This window comes from Acanthopagrus latus, chromosome 5 (genome assembly GCF_904848185.1).
Source record: "Acanthopagrus latus isolate v.2019 chromosome 5, fAcaLat1.1, whole genome shotgun sequence".
NCBI classification, from domain to species: Eukaryota; Metazoa; Chordata; class Actinopteri; order Spariformes; family Sparidae; genus Acanthopagrus; species Acanthopagrus latus.
In genome coordinates this window covers 29,567,351-29,584,407 of record NC_051043.1, presented here as the reverse complement: position 1 = coordinate 29,584,407, position 17,057 = coordinate 29,567,351, and the positions used below count along the sequence as shown (strand labels likewise).

Below are 17,057 nucleotides of genomic sequence, written 5' to 3'. Positions count from 1 at the left end.
TGAAACTTGAAGACAGAAACGCTTGCAATCAAACGCGACATCATCGTGTGTCGGAGTTATCGTGAATATCGCAACATCAAACCTTTCCCAGTAGAAACACTCTGTTACAAGTGAAAGTCATGTATCTTAAAAGTGCCAAAACAATGTTTAGATGAATGTGTGATGAATGAATTCTGAAGTCTCTGGATCCCAAATTGATCTGTAAAGACGCTCCAGAAACTTCTTCAGGCATCCGTTGCTTTAGCCGGGCGATCAGTGACGTGGATCAGCGGATAAATAACTGCACATTTGTTGCTCAGGAAGCCTGATTCGTTGATCCGTGAACATATGTTACCTTTTCCAGACAAAACGAAAGAGAGAGACCAGACTGCAGCGTCTCCAAACCGTGTGGGATCCTGATTCCCCACAGATGAAGTGTCAACACATGAGTCAGTCGACACTCTTGTCAGTCTCTTGTTCTACTACGTGGAAAAAAAAGAAGCTTCTGCAGAACAGACGACGTTTAAAAAATTCTGTCTGAGGTCAAACTCGGTGCGCCGCCTCCGTGTGCATTATTCAGGGGGGAAAGTCTGAGATCACAGCACATCTCAGATGCGCCTTGTAGCGTTTGAATAAATCAGCGTCGCGTTCGTCGGCATGGATGTTAAACGGCGTCCCTCATCAGTGAGGAGGTTAAAGATGGTTCCTGTCAGGGGAGGATGATGTCAGGAGGTCAGGTGTCGGATGTTTTCACACACCTCAAAGGAAGGAAGTCGAATCTGTTTTTTCGACTCTCGCAGCATCTCAAGCTGTTGTCGAGCCCTTCAGACAGCTCTCAGGGGTCCTCGGCGACATAATTGACTGTGTGCTTCTACTGTTTTTGTCCTGAGCCGACCTCCTCAGACTGCCTCCTCCTCTTCTCCCTCCTTCTAACCTTTCTGAAACGCCACTGAATGAAGCTGCAGTGTTCATTTTTGGAGAGAAATAAAGCACCCGAGATGCCGGAGGTGCTGACGTACTCCAGCGACTATTCTCGACAATGAGAGGGGAACTTAAAATGATGCCGTGTTACGTTGTTAGCCGAGTAGCTGTTCGGGGGGCTGCGGGCACTTTACTGCACTACGAAACGAAGCTCAGCCGGAGACAAACTTAATGAGCACACGGGGGCCAGACTCTGCTTTGTCAGTGGAGCAGTTCCAGAAAGATTAGCATCTCGGCTCTCTGCATTTTAATTTAGAGAGATTCACATATAACCACAGCAATCACAGGAACAACGTGAACTGCATAGTTGGCCGGGATGTTTCCCAAGCTGTCGTTCTGAGCGTTTGAAGGCTTTTTTTTTTCCTGCCTTGATCCTGCCGCCAGAAAAAGGGCATTCACATCCCATTAAAGACAAAACAGTTCGACAGGTTCAAAGTCACAACAAGTTTGATTTTGATTTTGTTTTCTAGTGTTAGTAATGACACGTTTCGTAGTCCACAACACATTTCTGGAGCTTTGCAGTAAAACATTGCTGCAGAATCTTGCTGAGCAACTGAAGTAGCTGCAGACTTGTTTAAAAACAGACTGTGGTGACAGTAGAAGTTCTGATCCAGCTTGTTTCCTCCAGTACAGTAACAGAGTTCAGGCTCTGACATGGACTCAGAGTATCAGAGTAAAAAGTCTCAAAGTCAAAGCTAACTGAAGCTCACGTCATATTAATAGAATTCACAGACTATTAAAGTTAAAGGTAGAATCAGTAGGATTTGTCCCAGCTGTTCCTGAACGCACCACAAAGACAGTTGATTGTTGAGTCTCATTCCCAGGACGTCAAATAGACACATGTTGGGTTGGTAAAGCGTCCCGAGCAGCAACAAAGAGAGAAAATCAGAAACTCTCTGCAGATACGAGACACTAACACGCCTTTTCTCCACATTCCAGCCTCCCTCTCTGTCTGTTTACGGCTTCTTACGGCTTTTACGTCTTCGTCTCGTCTCGCTGCGTCTGATTGGTCCACATCAGTCTGCTGATGTTGGGAAATAACAAGAATCCAGAATTCAGCTCAGATTCATTGAACTAAAGTAACAAAGCTGTTCTGAAGCTGCGAGGAGGAGAAAGTTCATGGTTCATAGATGGTTTCCGGAGGGGAACACTGGCCCAGCGTTTATTCTGGAGACTGGGTTTGAAATGGTTCTGATCTGTGTCTGACCCGTCCACGGGAGTTACAAGAGTCGGCCTGTAATGTCCTCTGTGTCTGAGGCAATCAGATGTGATGCAGCAAAACCTATTCCAGATCTGAGCTGCTGCTTTCTCTTGCTCCCTCCTGCTGCAGTTATATAAGATGTTAACATAAAGACTCGCTGCACGATCATGTTTTAGTTGCAAATCTTGTACTCGGCGATGTCAGACAAAGGGCATCGTGCCCCCTTTGCTCCCTCGTGAACAGGCACTAATCTATGTTTTGGCAGATGAAAAGGTCAGAGGGAGTCGGCCCGCTGCCTCTGGAATCCTAATCACCGTGTTATTATACATGCTAACATCTGCAGGACGCATCCAAACCGACAGGTAGCTCATGTCAGGGTCAAACACGAGATGAGCTCCGTCAATAATTCCTCGTTTTCTTATCTTTCTATTGAATTGCCCTAATGGTTCCGCCTCGGATCGGCCGCTTCCTGAATCATCTGACGTGCGAGGGAGGGTTTGTTTCAGGGAGCGTGTCACGGCTTTATCTGCAGAACAGCAAGAAAGAAACACAAAAACACAGAAACAGTCCGGCGGAGCTCTCTGATATTTTTGAATTAAGACGAGAAACATCCATCGAATACTGGAAGATATATCTGGGCCTACTTTTCCTGTAAGAATCCATAACACACACACATGCACACACACACACACACACACACACACACACACACACACACACACACACACACACACACACTGTTTTGTCTTGCATAACAGAAGCAGACTTGACAGGCGGGAATCGCAGCCGCTTGATTGGTGACAGCTTTTTCCTGGGGATTGGTTTTGTGTCGTGTGCATGTGCAGTCTTGACATGTGATCAGAAAATAAGATTCAGACAGACAGACAGAGACAAATAGATGGATGGATGGATAAGAGAGACAGAAACGCTTTCATGTCTTTAATCTCGCCCTGGCAATTTAGGAGGCGGCCTCAGCGTCTGACCTTCCATTTCCTTCGGTCAAGAGGAAAAAAAAAAAGAAATAGGCCTCGGCCGGCTTTAGTTGCCTGGTTACAGTTTCCTCGGGGGTTTCAGTGGGTCTCCTTCGAGCCGACACGTGGCACCGAGCTATTAGAGGCACTTTATTAAACACTGACAGCGGAGATGCCGCCGTGGTTTGATGCAGTCAGATGGTTCACTCTGCATGAGAAAGAAAAGACAACAAAGAAAGTGAGATGTGATATTTATTGCTGGGGGGACGCCTGGTGACACGTACGGGACTTTCCCTCCTGGTTTGTCTGGGACTTTTAGGAGGGAAACTAATTGATAACGAGCTCCATTTTACATGCACGCTGATCCACTGTGATGACTTACAAGGACAAAACATATACAAGCTTGTAGGCTTTGTAGATGTGTCTCACTCTGATGTCTGTGCAGCAGACGTGTTTCCACAGACGGCTGATTTTTCAGTGCATTATTATACGAACAATGTCTTTCTTTATATTTTGGCGGCTCGATAAGTAAAATGTTTGGTGTAAACACAGTCAACAGTTTGAGGCGGCTGTCTGAACGTAACAAAATCTAAAGCCCCGTCATTAGTCAGCTCTTTTATCACGCTGCGTATATTCTGAGCTATCCTTCGCTCGAGGCTGAGAGTCGATCCTGGGACGACCGGGATCACTCACGGGTTGTTGACCAAAGCCCGAGACTAAACGATCCACGCTGTATTTCTGTTAGCTCTGGGTAAAAGGCTAATGTTGTCATACACTGCTGTTGTGTGATTACTCTGTCTGGTTCAGCCCGGCTTCACACTGGCACCTCTGAGACATGCTTGTTGTTGATTTTCATGGGTTAACCCCACAAACTCATGACTGACCCGACTCCAGAGAAGAGCCTGCAAGCGCCATAGGTCAAAGTTCAGGTCAGCCCACTTAAAATGGTACCAGTGTGAATGCTGTCTTAGCTTTAACGAGGCTGTTCAGTGGGTTTCTGTTACTTTTGGATGAAGCCAGGTAGCTTTTATTGTCTGTTTCCAGTCTGAATGCTAAGCTAACCAGCTAAGGAAGTGATCTTGACATTTTCAGATTTTTTTTTTTTTTGGGTTTTCATTTTCTTGTTGAAAATCAGATGAGTAGATGAATACAGCAGCTCCAGCCTGCAGCCGTTTAGCTTCACTTAATGTAAAGATGAGGGCAAACGGTTAGCCTAGCTTAGCTTCGATAAGAGATCACTGGTTCAGGTCTTGAGGAAAGTCTGTGGGCTGAAACGTCCTGAGGTCAAACAAGTAAAATGCAAATGGAATCAGTGTGCAACACCTTTATTAAATACTTGCAAACCCTTTGGACAGAATGACACTAACGAAGCTGCACAATCGACTTGTCCAACTCTCGACCAGCATGTAAAGTACCCCTGAGTCTCTGGGATAGAGCTAGCGTCTTGTTATCAGAAGGCCGCTGGTTTGATTCCCCTGGTCCACGTGTGGAAGTGTCCTCGGGCGAGATACTGAACCCCGAACTGCTCCTGATGTGCTGGTCGGCACCTTGCATGGCAGCCAGCGCCATCAGTGGCCTCCATCAGACCCCCGGTTCACTTTTATTAGTTGAGTCAGTTTCAGGCCGGTCTCAGAGAGACTAATTAGAAGGAACCTGTGGACCTGCAGCTGTGGGAGGACCGGCTCAGCAGGATCTGTGTCGGGTCTTTTCTTGATGACGGTGCTGCTCCGCTCTCCTCGTCTTTAAGTCGGAGCTGCTTCGAATGCCTGAGAGATGACGTCTTCGGTTTAGACATGGAGGGTAGAAGAGCACGGGGCGTTATTGTTCACACGTTATTGATCTCGAGTAAATATTTTATTTCCTGCTGTGCTGGCTCCCTTTCGGTACATCCATCCTCTTATCAATCACTTCCAATAAAGGACAATACTTGACCCATATGGTGTCGGCTGGATGTTCAACACAAGTCGCCACAATCTTGTCGACGAGATGAAACCCGACGGAAGTGATTCTGTGACCCGTGTGTTTGCTGAGTAACAGCAAAAACACACTTTCCACTGGAGATAAGAGCCACACACACACACACACACACACACACACACACACGGCTGTCAGCAGGATATTACAGGCTGTCAGATGTCTGTGATGAATTAACTTCGATTTGTTATTCAGGCTGTTTAAATTCCATACGCTGTCAGCAAACACACACACACACACACACACACACACACACACACACACACACACACACACCTGCTCAAATAATGTTCATGTTGCTTATCCGTCCATGATTAAGACCTTTTATAATCCGTGGCAGATTGTGGAGGGCAGCAAGTCAAGCAAGCGGTGAGATATTAGAATACAATTGGCTTCAGACACGTGTTCTCGTGTTCTGGACAAACACAATAAAGAACACTAAATCACACTCAATCATTTACGGGATCTGATCCGGACTTCTTTTTTTTTTTCTTACAGAAAATCTACTGTTAAAATCTGAGCAGCAGAGATTATCCAGAGTCTAAAAATACGGATGGTTGTGGCTGATGGAGGCAGGCAGGCAGCAGGTGGAGGAGAAGAAAGTTCTGAGGCCACCTGGTGGAGAAACACCGAGCACCTCATCAGAGCCGTCCGGGTGAAAACGACCCAAATGTTTTTCAGCTTCTACTAAAAGAAAACATGTACATTTAATCCCAAAGAGACACAAAGTTCTTAAACTCATTTAAGATCTCAGATTAAGTCTGATTTTATATTTGAAGTCGACCTTTTCGACCTGTCATAGCAGGAAAACGACATGAAAATAACGAGGGGCGTTGGATTCAGCTGAGCCCGTTCTGCTGCTCACTGGCACACGAACAGAACCGTCATTAACTGGATTTGTCTCAGCCGAGCATTTCCTGCTCTGACAAGTCACAACGGGTCGGCTGTGAGAAAAGTTCTGCTGCCAACAGCCGGCTGCTGCATCTCAACTTCTCATCATAGTGGATTTCCAGTAAATAGAACTTTTACTCAAAGGCACATTAACGCTCAATAATCAATAATGTAATTGATTAATCATCATCATCATCATCATCATCTGTATTGTCAAGTTGCGTTTAAGACCATCATGCATCTGGTCTTTCTCTGAACTGCAGACACAGAAACACAGAACAAATAATAATAATAATAATAATAATCACATAAAATCTAAAATTTCACATTCAAGAAATCGTCGGGTTAAAATAACTTTGTTACTTCTGTAACTTCAGTTACTTTTACTGGAGTAACTTAAATAAGTATTTCAGCTGTTAAGAATTTAACCGATTATAAATGTGTTAATCGACGATCAGAAGCACAGATACAGTAAAAATGTATTTTACAAAATATATCCAAACAAAACACAAAAGTATTTTGTCATCTAAAAAATTACAAAAAATACGTTTTACATGAAGTGATATTGTGACATTTCAGCCATTCAGTTGTTGAACAGCAACAGACAGACGCTCCATCGTTAAAATCATTCATTATTTTGTGTTATTTAATTTAACATTTAATAACTTTAAGTTGACTTTATCTGTTTTTTATCTTTTAGTTCCTCATGTGGCCGACTGTGATTTTACAAAGCACAGATCTTTTTCTAAAGAAAAATGAAGGATTAATGGATAATCGATTGTTAAAGCAGCCGACTTTTGATTAAAGAACGTGAACGAGCTTCTTTCTGCTTGATGTTAAACTGCAAAAAGGACTAAAAATATGTATATTTTTGATTGTGTGCCTGTTAGTGATCATGTGTCAGCAACACAACAGTGGCAGAGGTCCATCAGCAAAGTGTTTAAACTTAAAGCTGATCATGTTTTAGTCTCTAAATTATATAAAATTCTAATTATTACACGTTCAAATGCACTATTATACACTCCCTGCTCACTACATTGTCGTACATGTGGCTTTTAAATATCCTTAATTCTCATTCTCACATTAAACTATTTTAATTTCTCCACCACTGACAGAGAAAAGGATCTTTAGAGGCGACACGTTTATTTTCCTGCTCTGTGGAAACATTTCTACTGTCTCCCATTAAGAGTTCAAATCCTCCCAGATATTAAACCTTTAACAAAAAAAACATTTAGTAAAAAAGTCTCACACAGTAAACCACAAAACGTGCATTATGCTAATATAATCATTTATTGTAGAATCAGATAATCATCATTTCTTGTACGTTCTGTGTCCGTTGTCCCGGTCGCTGCCCTGAAAGAGAAGAAGAGTTTCAACCTCGAATTTAAAACTCTACAAGAACTTTCAGGTTAAAGATAAAAATAAAAACCCTGATGAACTGGACTGATGCATCAATGGAAACATAACAAGCAAAGAAACTTACAATGAATCCTTTCATTCTGTACATTTTGGGGAAATGTGGCTCCTCAGCGCAGCCCAGGACGCTGCAGGGAGAGTCGACGTGAGGAAAACGCTCGATAATCTGCGGAAGGAACAAAACATCTCAGTGAATCTGTGTGAAAAAACACTTTTTAAAGCTGAAATCTTCACTGTAGCTGCTGAGCTAACAGTGTTAGCATGCTCGTGCACCCGCGTCTTTTTCAGTTCCACTGATGAAATGTGATTTTTGAGCTTTATAATTAAAAGAATGCTCACGTTGCCCAGCGTGTCCGACAGGCTGCCCAGGTCTCTCTTCCCTCCTGGACTCAGTCCATAGGACCAGTGCTGACAGCAGCCCCGTGACATCATCATCATCATCACCACCAGCAGCAGCAGCATCCAGAGGTTTGAGGTCTGTGGAGCCATTCTGAGGGAACGAGAGCTTCACGTTAGAACAATGTTACTTTACATTTCACTGTCATGGCTCACAATTCACACACTTAAAACAAGAGCTTACCTGTTTGTTTCAGGTGTTTTCTCGCCTGCGGTCCCTCTGTGAATCCTGCTGCTTGCTGGTTTTCCAGGGTTTTTATAAGCCTGAGCCGATTCTCCTCTCTGTCCCGACTCTCCTTCACCACAGGGGGTCACAAAGTGGGATTAAAGAAACACTTACTGGCGACCTGCAGGGCTGAGTAGAGATCACACCTGGAGTTTTGTTTCCTTTAACAAGGTATTTTGAGTTTATGAAGCCGCCAGTCAGACAGAAGAGTGGACGGACTCTGTCGCTGTTCTCAACCTTTTACCCCTTTTCATATTCAAGATGTAACAAAAGCAGCACAGAACAACTGATCAGCAGGACAGTTAACCCAAACTAGTGATTATTACCATATTTTGAGTTTTTCTGATCTTCTTTGGGACTTTTTTAATTCAATTCTGTCCATGTTATATCATTTTATATAACCCTAACTCTGCCTTTACTGTCATGTAGATACCCATCAAATGAGTTGAAAATATGGTAAAAAACACTGACAATTTTAGAAATAATGATATTTACTTGAAATATATCACCCCAAAATGAAAATCTAGTCCTCCTCTCCTCCTCCTGATGATATAAAGTTGTCGTCCACAGAACATTTCTGGAGCTTCACAGTCAAACAGAGGTGCAGCGTTCTGCTGAACAACTGAATCAGCTGCAGACTTGTTTAAAAAGGGAAGAACAACCAAAAAAATGTAATAAAATTCTCTGAAACTACATTTAAACTTTGCCGAATTAGCTGTTAGCACTTCCTGTTAGCAGTGAACTGTTAGAACAGTTAGAACTGTCACTGGATCACTGTGACACTGAAGAAAACTTTAAAACATGATGTTTCTCAGGCAGGTTCTGCACATGTGAGGAGCATCAATTTAAAGGATTTAGTATTTAGTTATTTTCCACATTAAGCCGAACCATCTTGTTCTGTGATCGTGGTGACCAGAACAAGTATTTAAAGCTGAACCAGGTTCTTTTTCTAACCAGGTGGTTGTATTTTGTGTGTACTGTAATTCAAAAATAAAGACAACAACGACCTTTTCTTCTTCTTCTTCATAGCAGTTTATTTATAACAGTCATTTATGGAAATAAATTTCCACGGTCGAGTGCAATAATCACAGAGAGGGAGACCGACACGACTCCCCGTCTCAGACACAAACCAACGTTTGCGCCATATTGCATTCAGCGAGATGTATCAAAATAAATAACCAGAGCTCTTCTGCTGATTTTCACCCTCGAGGGGGAAAAACACGCAACATGATTGCCTTCATCATTCACTCTCACAGGCTGGGTACCTACTATTGAATAGTATTGCATCAGAGCAGCTTTGAGCTACAGCTAGAGAAACTTCACCGTTCGAAGACGAGGAAACTCTTCACACATGCAAAAGACAGAAGAGGTGACAGCTGACGACACCGGCCTACTCTAACAAGGAACTCTTTTGGTAGTTTTGGAAACAACCGGATTTGATTTACAGAAGATCACAAGCACCAAACAAGTTTTTTTTTTTTTGGTGAAAAGGTACAACATGTTTACAGGATAACATATAAATTGTGCATACAAGTTCAAAGCATGATTAAGTGATATACTTAGATACATGAAAGTATTTTCCAGGCAAACCCACGTGAATGACACGTGAAAGTGGCTTCGAGTTAAAGGTGTAATCCGTAAAGACATGGCCAGAAGTCAAAGCTCCAGAGCTGTAGGGGGGCAGCGTCACCGCTACCTGCTGCTCACCTCATTCTGCTGCTATCTTTGGCAGTAGCTCAGTTAGCGAGACGACATCAGCTGATCACGCAGTGGCTCGTCGAACAGACTCGGTCGCTTCAAAAACAGCTCAGAAAAACATGTTTTTATTAAAGCAGCGCGATGCACCGGTGGAGCTGCGTGAGAATCCAGGCATCAGATGTAACTGATGGGAAAAGCTGAGCGACGACACGCCTCGTGCAGAAAAGTCAAACGTATTTTAACTTCTGTAAACCCTCGACACACAGGGCAAGAGATTGTTTTGATTATTTGGACAAAACCACGAGGTGACTGTGGAAAAACAAAGACTGTTTTGGAGTAAAAATATTTTGTTATCTATTCTTTTTTTTCAATCACCTGTAACAAGGATACGATTTACGTACGTAACCGTGGCAGGAGATTTTAGAGAACTTCACCCTGAAGTTCTGACATCAGTGCACAAAAACATTGAACTTCACTTAGAGTTTTATAATTACAAACTACCCGGGGCTTGTTTTTCTATATCAGGGCACATCGGACAACAAATACGCCACAATCCAGATGTTTCAGTGATAGGATGATATATCTGTTGGGCTCTAATGTTGAGTTTAAATTAACTTTGTTTTAAGATGAGCTACGTTTGAGACAATCTTGAATTCAGACGGTGTATGATTGTATTCTTCTGTTTAGTAAGAAAAACAGGTGTGAAATCATTTCCTTTCTTGACATTTTGTACGTTATTTTGTTGACTTAGACTAAGAAGGAACTCGGCACTTTAACGTCTCCCAGCTGAAACTACGGGGCCGTCACTCCTCACCTGTTGAGCTACAAAGTGGCTTCAGGAGACAGGACGGGTCGCAGCTAGCTGGTTAGCACGCTAACTTCAGCAGACGTCTTTAAAGTCAACACGTTTGTTTCTTCACACGTTTGTTCTTTGACTGTCTGAAACTGAAAATCTGGCCATCTCTCACATGTTGCACCTTTAAACGCACATCACCACCACATTGGATTCTTTTCTCACGATGGAAATCTGTAGAATAATAAAATGACAACACATAAACATCACAATATGCAGTGCCACAGTCCAACGCATGCAATCGTGGATCACTCACACACCGGATTAAAAAAAGAGGTAGATTCACAGAGCGCAACACAAGGAAAGCTTCTGACGTACACGACAATTCAAAAGTAGGAAAAGGAAACGTCACAGCTGTAAATCATGTATTGCATACCCAAGCTGTGTTTAAAACTAGCCTGTCGCATAGTTCTATTGGTGCACTAACAGCACTTTTAGCCTTTCAGGCTGTGCTATCGTTATGGCTTTGGCTTGCATTGCTTCTTTATAAACACGTTGAATCCAGCAAATTTAAATTACATATTTAAAGAGGAATATAGAACAACACAGTTACTGTAAGTGACCTTTCTACTTCTGCTACAGCAGCATCCAGCGAAGCTCAGCCGCCTGAACTTCACTGCGCACAGATCGTCTGATTATCTGACTCCCATTAACATGTCAAGTAATATAAAGTGAATATAAATTATGTCAAACATGAAATGGAGTATAGTCACACATGTACATAACACGAGGAACATTATTTTGTTTTGGTGGTATACGCAGCGGAACATTTAGGATCAATCCTACCGTACGAACACACAGAGAGACAACCCTGAAGAGATTCTAGTGCAAGGTATTTAAAGCTAACATAATACAGGTGGAATGCCAGGGATGTGCATACGACTACCTGCGCTGCAGACAGGTAAAGAGAGATCGAAAGTAGGAGAGTATACGGAAGAAGAGGCTGGAGGATGGAGGAGCCAGCTGTGGTCCACACGGGACCGGCAGCTGTGCGGTCAGTTATCTGACGCTCTGCGACATGTGCAGCGGCGTCAGCATCTCCTCAAAAATGGCTCCTTTCACGTTGGAGCCTCTCAGGTTGGCTTCCTGAAGATCGCAGCCGGACAGGTCACAGTTCTGCAGCAGAGACAAAACAGTCAGACACGTGTCCGTTAAAATGGTTCCTGGAGAACTGATTACCACTTCGTTCCACTCAAGCAGAAGTACCGAGAAACTGCAGTTCCTCGAATGGTCGCTCGAGGCGTCAGAAGGGAGTCAATCCCCACAAAACATGAATGTTTTTTGTCTCTATCTATGTGTCTTTCTGTGCAGTCAACTGCACTTAAAGACCACAGAGGAGGACAGAGGCCGGATTTTGGATAAATGAGCGACTCTGTTAGTGTTAACAGGCAGCTACTGGAGTCAGCGAGATCGGGAGGAGGGTTAAAAACTGGATATATTTTCACTTTCGCCTGGCGTAACGAGCCACTGAGGTGCAAAAACATCCACTGTAACTTCCTGTAATTCTCTTATTTGACTTCTGAGTGGAGGGAAATGTATTTTACTTCATGGAGGTACAGAAAAGAGACTGCAGGATGACAAAGAGAAACAGTATCTGATCTGATGTGACACACGATCAGGGTGTTTTATTTTGATGCCCTTCCTGTGTCTGACTTCTCTGCTCTGTGCAGCTTGATGGTGCTTCAGTCAAAAATAGACTGTTGACTGTCTGGTGCAGATTATCCCCTCCGTCAGCCGTGACTCACCTCCAGATCCGTCCCTGCTAAAGTGGCTCCCCGCAGGTTACAATTCTTCAGCTTTGCATTTTTCAGAGTGGCCACACGCAGGTTGATGCCCGTCATCTGGCTTCCTTCCATGTCAACGCCTTTCAGATTAGCACCTGATTACACAAACATTTAGTTACAACATGACACACACAAAGTGGTGACGCTCCCTCTTCTTCGAGTGTGATGGATTTACCTTCCAGGTTGGCCTTCAGTCCAGACGGGTCTTCAAAGTTGCATCCTTTGAGAGAAGCTCCCTCGGCGTTGGAGCAGAGCATCTTCACCCCTTGTAGGTTTGCACCCTTCGAGAGATAACGCAAAGATCGCAAGTTATGAGGATATCTAGCGACACTCTACAAGACAAGTATGCAAAGTTACTAAACTCAGGGAAGAACAGGCTGCCTGTTCATTTCTTTAATGAGTGAAAGTGAGTGTAGGTGTGTGTGATTGGCACACATGTTTAAGAACAGAAGGGTCCGTCCTCCACACAACTGAGGGGGCAGCTGGTGCGAAGTGACCAAAAAAAAAAAACACACTAAATCTAAAAGTCTTTTGTTCAGCAGCAGGAAGGAAAATAACACAAAAACACCACAAACAATATAAACAGAAGAAGGAAATGTTCACTTCCCCACTGTGAGACGTGTCGAGTGCAGTCTGCTGATACTGTACGTGCACATGAATCACTCAAGTGACGACAAGAAAACTGTTTTTCAGACTCACGTCCAGGTTGGCTCCGGAGAGATCGGCCCGCTCCAGGTTAGAGCAGCACAGGTTGGCGTGCGTCAGGTTGCAGCGGCTCAGATTGGCCATCTTGAAGTTGATGTAACGCAAATCAAGGCGGGACAGATCAGCGCCGCTGAAGTTAAGACCCTGACGTCACAAAGAGAAAGAGAGGAAAAGTTTAATTTAATGTGGTCGGGTGATGACGGTGAATGAAAACACTGTGACTCAGACGTACCTGACAGCGCAGCTCGGACTTCGTGGGTGTGGCCAGAAGAAAACGGACAAACTCTTTGCGGGAGATGGGAGAGTGGTCCTCCGGAGGCTGTGAGTTCTGTTCACAGAGAAAGAACCTGGTCAAGCAACTGATCACATTACTGCGGGCGGTTCACACTTAATCCTGCTCAGTTCAGTTAAAACGGCTGGTGTGAAAGATGTCAAGCAAACCCTGGTGTGGCCCGAACAACAGGACTGAGACCGCTTGAAAAGGTCGGTCTCGTTCTGCTTCCAGACTGGAGAGCAACCAGAGATCTGTGAGGCTCAGGAAGAGATCTTATAATCCATCTGTTGCTTACAGGCGGTGAATTTATGTCAAATCCTGTCATATGTTTGCACATCAGTCTGGGAGCTTTCCCTGATTAATAAGTAAAAAACTGTTCAAACTGCTGTGCTGTATACTTCTCTGTTTATTAAGTCAGTTAAATAAAAATGTGACACTTATTCTCATTTATTATCGCCGCTGTATCTTTACTCTTTAAGTCTAAAATGCTGTTCAGGCCACAGTGTTGCTGTTTGTACGTCTCATGTGCAACAGCAACCTCACGGTGAGCTGCAGTCTTGCAATATTAATAATGCTTTCAGTCAGTTATTTCTTCCTGGGTGCTTTGTGCGACCAAAACTGATGGAAGTGAAACTATTTTCCTTCCACAAATCATCTTACCTTGATTGCTACTTCCAGCTGTTCAGCCAGCTGCTCAATTCCAAAGAACCGAGCTTCCTCGAGGACACCTGGAAGACATTCAGGACAACGATACCAATCTTTGTTTTTTCAAATGCTGATGACATTTTATTTACTAATCTTCTTCGCAGATGATCCTATTTTGGATTCCTCACCTCGTATATTTATGCCTTCATTGATAATGAGCTGGCCGTGTCTCAGGTAGTTGAGGATGGGCTCAAAGTATTCGGGGCTGCGATCGATCAGGTAAGCTCCGTGCTCGTCCCGCTTGTTCCCCCACACATCTGAAGCGAACGCAGAAGTTAATGAGGAGTTAATAACAAACCCCGTTCAGAGCGACGGCTCACATGAAAGAATGAGGAACTGCGTCCCGACTGTTTGCTGTTTCTGCAGCCACGACTCACCTTTCTCTCTGAACATGTGAGCGAGCATACTCTCCGGCTCTTTGCTGACCAAAGTGCTCCTGAACACAAAAACAGACACATTCAGCAAAGAAGACGATGGATTAAATTAAAACTTCTTCTGTGCTATGCTGACAGTGTAAAAAACAGAATTAAAGATACTTCAGGTATTTTAAGTGGGGCTGTATGAAGTACGAAGTCTCAATCAAGCACTAATTTACTTCTGAGGACAGAGAAATGTATTTTGCTTAAATTTTGCTATATTTTCACCACTTGCTGCTGCCTGACAGCCATTATACCACTTTCTTCAAATCCACCGGACTCATTTTGCCTCACAGAACACGGAGGTTGCTGGTCCACCGCAACACTGAACTGACTCTGGATAAGAATCTAACAGAACCCCGCCTAAAAACCCCTGAACTACTCATTCAGGACCACAGATACCTGGTGGTGGTGAACGGACGACCACCGATATTGAGGGTCAGCCAATCGGTGTGAGCGCCGTGCTGATCGGATGTAACCCTGGCTTCATTCTGAGGGTCTGTGATGTAAAAAAAAAAAAAAAAAGATGATAATTAGTTGATTTGACCGTTTCAGACATTATATTAGACAAAAATGTCCAAATGTCCTTGCTGTTTGGAGCCTCTCAAATATCAAGATTTGTTTGTCGTCTTTGTATAAAGTCAACTATTAATTGATTAACCCTGGAAATAATCAGATCCTGGCCGATGTCTAACCATCGATAGATAGATACATACATATTATAATACATAATTAATACAATATTCAATACAGTTTGTATTTGATGTTGATTAGTCGTAAGAATACTAGAAATAAATAAAGGATGAGGGGCTGATGTGTTGTTTGTTTCTTAACTTCTCCCTTTACAGAAACACATACAACATGTATGCAACAAAAATAGAATTAAATGAAAACATGTAAACTGAAACTTTAGTGCAAAGAAAGAACTGCAAACATGACAGACTACAATATTACAATAGGTAAGAAATAACACTGTGGTTAACAGTGTGACAGAAAATATCGCAATATTCGATAATATCTAATATCAGTATCAGTATTAGTCCTGATAAAACCACAGCAGCTGATATTCCTGCAGGAGTCGATGTTATAATTGATTTTCCTAGATGAGCACTTTGTTACCTCACTCTGTGAAAACTGCTGTGTTAAATAAAACCTTTAAACTGAAACTCTATTGCAAAGAATGAATTAAAAACATGACATGACAGCCAACAATATCAGGTGCAACGGCAAGTCTGTCTCTGGTCCTCAGCCAGGTGAGAAATAACTCTGTAGTTGATTAAAATTAAAAACTAAATCACAGCAGTGTGACAGAAAGTAACAGGATATTCGATGTTATCTAATATTGTCCTGAACCTACGTTACAATCCTACTGATTATTCTAAATTTTGACACTAATATAATAAGTTTTACTGCAAATGTATATCAGGTATTGATCTCCTCGATAACTTATAATCAGTGCTGCTATTAGTCCTGATAAAACCACAGCGGTCAGCGATGACAGAGGCTGATATTCCTGCAGGAGTCGATGTTATGATTGATTTTCCCTGTCGAGGACTTTGTGACCTCGCTCTGTATTAAATAAAACTTTCCTTTGCATGACATCACTCACCAATGAATGGATCTCCCTCTGACACATACAACACGTCATCATCTCTGCAGAAACAGCACAAACAAACAGGTCACAGGATGAGAGAGGACAGGCTTCATGACAGCAGCCACCAACATTCATGACTGTGCTGTGAGCTCACCTTATAAGTGCAATGTCATCTATGAGGCCACCCTTCCCGTTGTACAAACAGGAGGCTTTGATTCCTAACTTATTGCTCGCTACAGATAATAAATCTGACAAGGTCCCGTACACTGCTACAACCTGAGAGAGAGGGAAACACCGCACATCAGTGGATTCAGCCTGAAACATAAATAGGTCACTGCAGTCTGAAACCATACATGATTGATGAGCCCATTCCAGCTAACGTGTAAAAAATACCACAAAGTCTGACACTTACATCACATCAGTATTATTAATAACATAATAAAGGTTGTAATGTAACAGCTACAGTGGGGGATTAGTGTTAGCTTTAATCAAACACGTATGTTCAGTGGAAAAATCCAGTCATTCTGCGGCCCGGGCTCCCAAACTGAGCAGCTTTTCTTGTTCTTTTTTCTTTCTTTCTTTTTTTTTTTTACCCACCTTGCCATTTTTAGACGTCCCGTTAATAAATAAGGTAACTCTTCTCATTCTTTAGGCGCTTTGGTTGGAAGTGCTCTGCTACAGTAACTAATAAGAGACGCCTGCCAGCTAGCTAACACTCGTCTATCGATTCCAGCTGGCTACCGTTAGCTAGCTAGCTGCGTCAGACAACAACACGAGACGAGAAGACGCCTTCAGTGGCAATCAGGAAAAAACAGTTAATGCTGACTTGCATACACACGTGCGTATGTTTAAAATGTGATATCTTAACCCTTTGGTCACAAACACAATTACAGTTTTAATTATTTCTATCACCAGCGTATCATTTACATAAGTGTACTAATAGTAATGTGTGAAAATAACGGTTAGCAATAATATGTTAAAAAAAAGAAAAAA

The 17,057-nt window shown here is 42.9% G+C and overlaps 2 protein-coding genes across 2 annotated transcripts; both read right to left on the bottom strand.

The window, feature by feature from the left end:
- Positions 1-7,273: 7,273 nt before the first annotated feature.
- Positions 7,274-9,636, bottom strand: LOC119020041 (progonadoliberin-1). Its single transcript, XM_037099115.1, has 4 exons — positions 7,994-9,636; positions 7,753-7,903; positions 7,481-7,579; positions 7,274-7,350 (listed from the first exon to the last, which is right to left on the bottom strand). The coding sequence occupies exons 2-4, from the start codon at positions 7,900-7,902 to the stop codon at positions 7,309-7,311; spliced, it is 291 nt and encodes a 96-aa protein (XP_036955010.1). The 5' UTR covers position 7,903; positions 7,994-9,636; the 3' UTR covers positions 7,274-7,308.
- Positions 9,637-9,778: 142 nt separating this feature from the next.
- Positions 9,779-16,822, bottom strand: kctd9a (potassium channel tetramerization domain containing 9a). The gene is made up of 12 exons (XM_037099114.1): positions 16,662-16,822; positions 16,219-16,340; positions 16,080-16,123; positions 14,873-14,969; positions 14,432-14,490; positions 14,183-14,311; positions 14,010-14,077; positions 13,308-13,403; positions 13,070-13,219; positions 12,546-12,651; positions 12,332-12,465; positions 9,779-11,702 (listed from the first exon to the last, which is right to left on the bottom strand). Exons 1-12 carry the CDS (start codon positions 16,707-16,709, stop codon positions 11,586-11,588), a joined length of 1,170 nt encoding a protein of 389 aa, XP_036955009.1. The 5' UTR covers positions 16,710-16,822; the 3' UTR covers positions 9,779-11,585.
- Positions 16,823-17,057: the final 235 nt, after the last annotated feature.

Bases quoted from the DNA above. Each gene is read 5' to 3' on its own strand.
- LOC119020041 (XM_037099115.1), bottom strand. From the start codon at position 7,902: ATGGCTCCACAGACCTCAAACCTCTGGATGCTGCTGCTGCTGGTGGTG. The intron at 7,580-7,752 runs GTGAGCATTCTT...TTCCTTCCGCAG, and splicing joins TGTCGGACACGCTGGGCAAC to ATTATCGAGCGTTTTCCTCA. The intron at 7,351-7,480 runs GTAAGTTTCTTT...CTTCTCTTTCAG, and splicing joins ACAGAATGAAAGGATTCATT to GGCAGCGACCGGGACAACGG.
- kctd9a (XM_037099114.1), bottom strand. From the start codon at position 16,709: ATGAGAAGAGTTACCTTATTTATTAACGGGACGTCTAAAAATGGCAAG. The intron at 13,404-14,009 runs GTAAGATGATTT...CTCTGTGAACAG, and splicing joins AGCTGGAAGTAGCAATCAAG to AACTCACAGCCTCCGGAGGA. The intron at 12,652-13,069 runs GTGAGTCTGAAA...TATCTCTCGAAG, and splicing joins TCTCCGGAGCCAACCTGGAC to GGTGCAAACCTACAAGGGGT.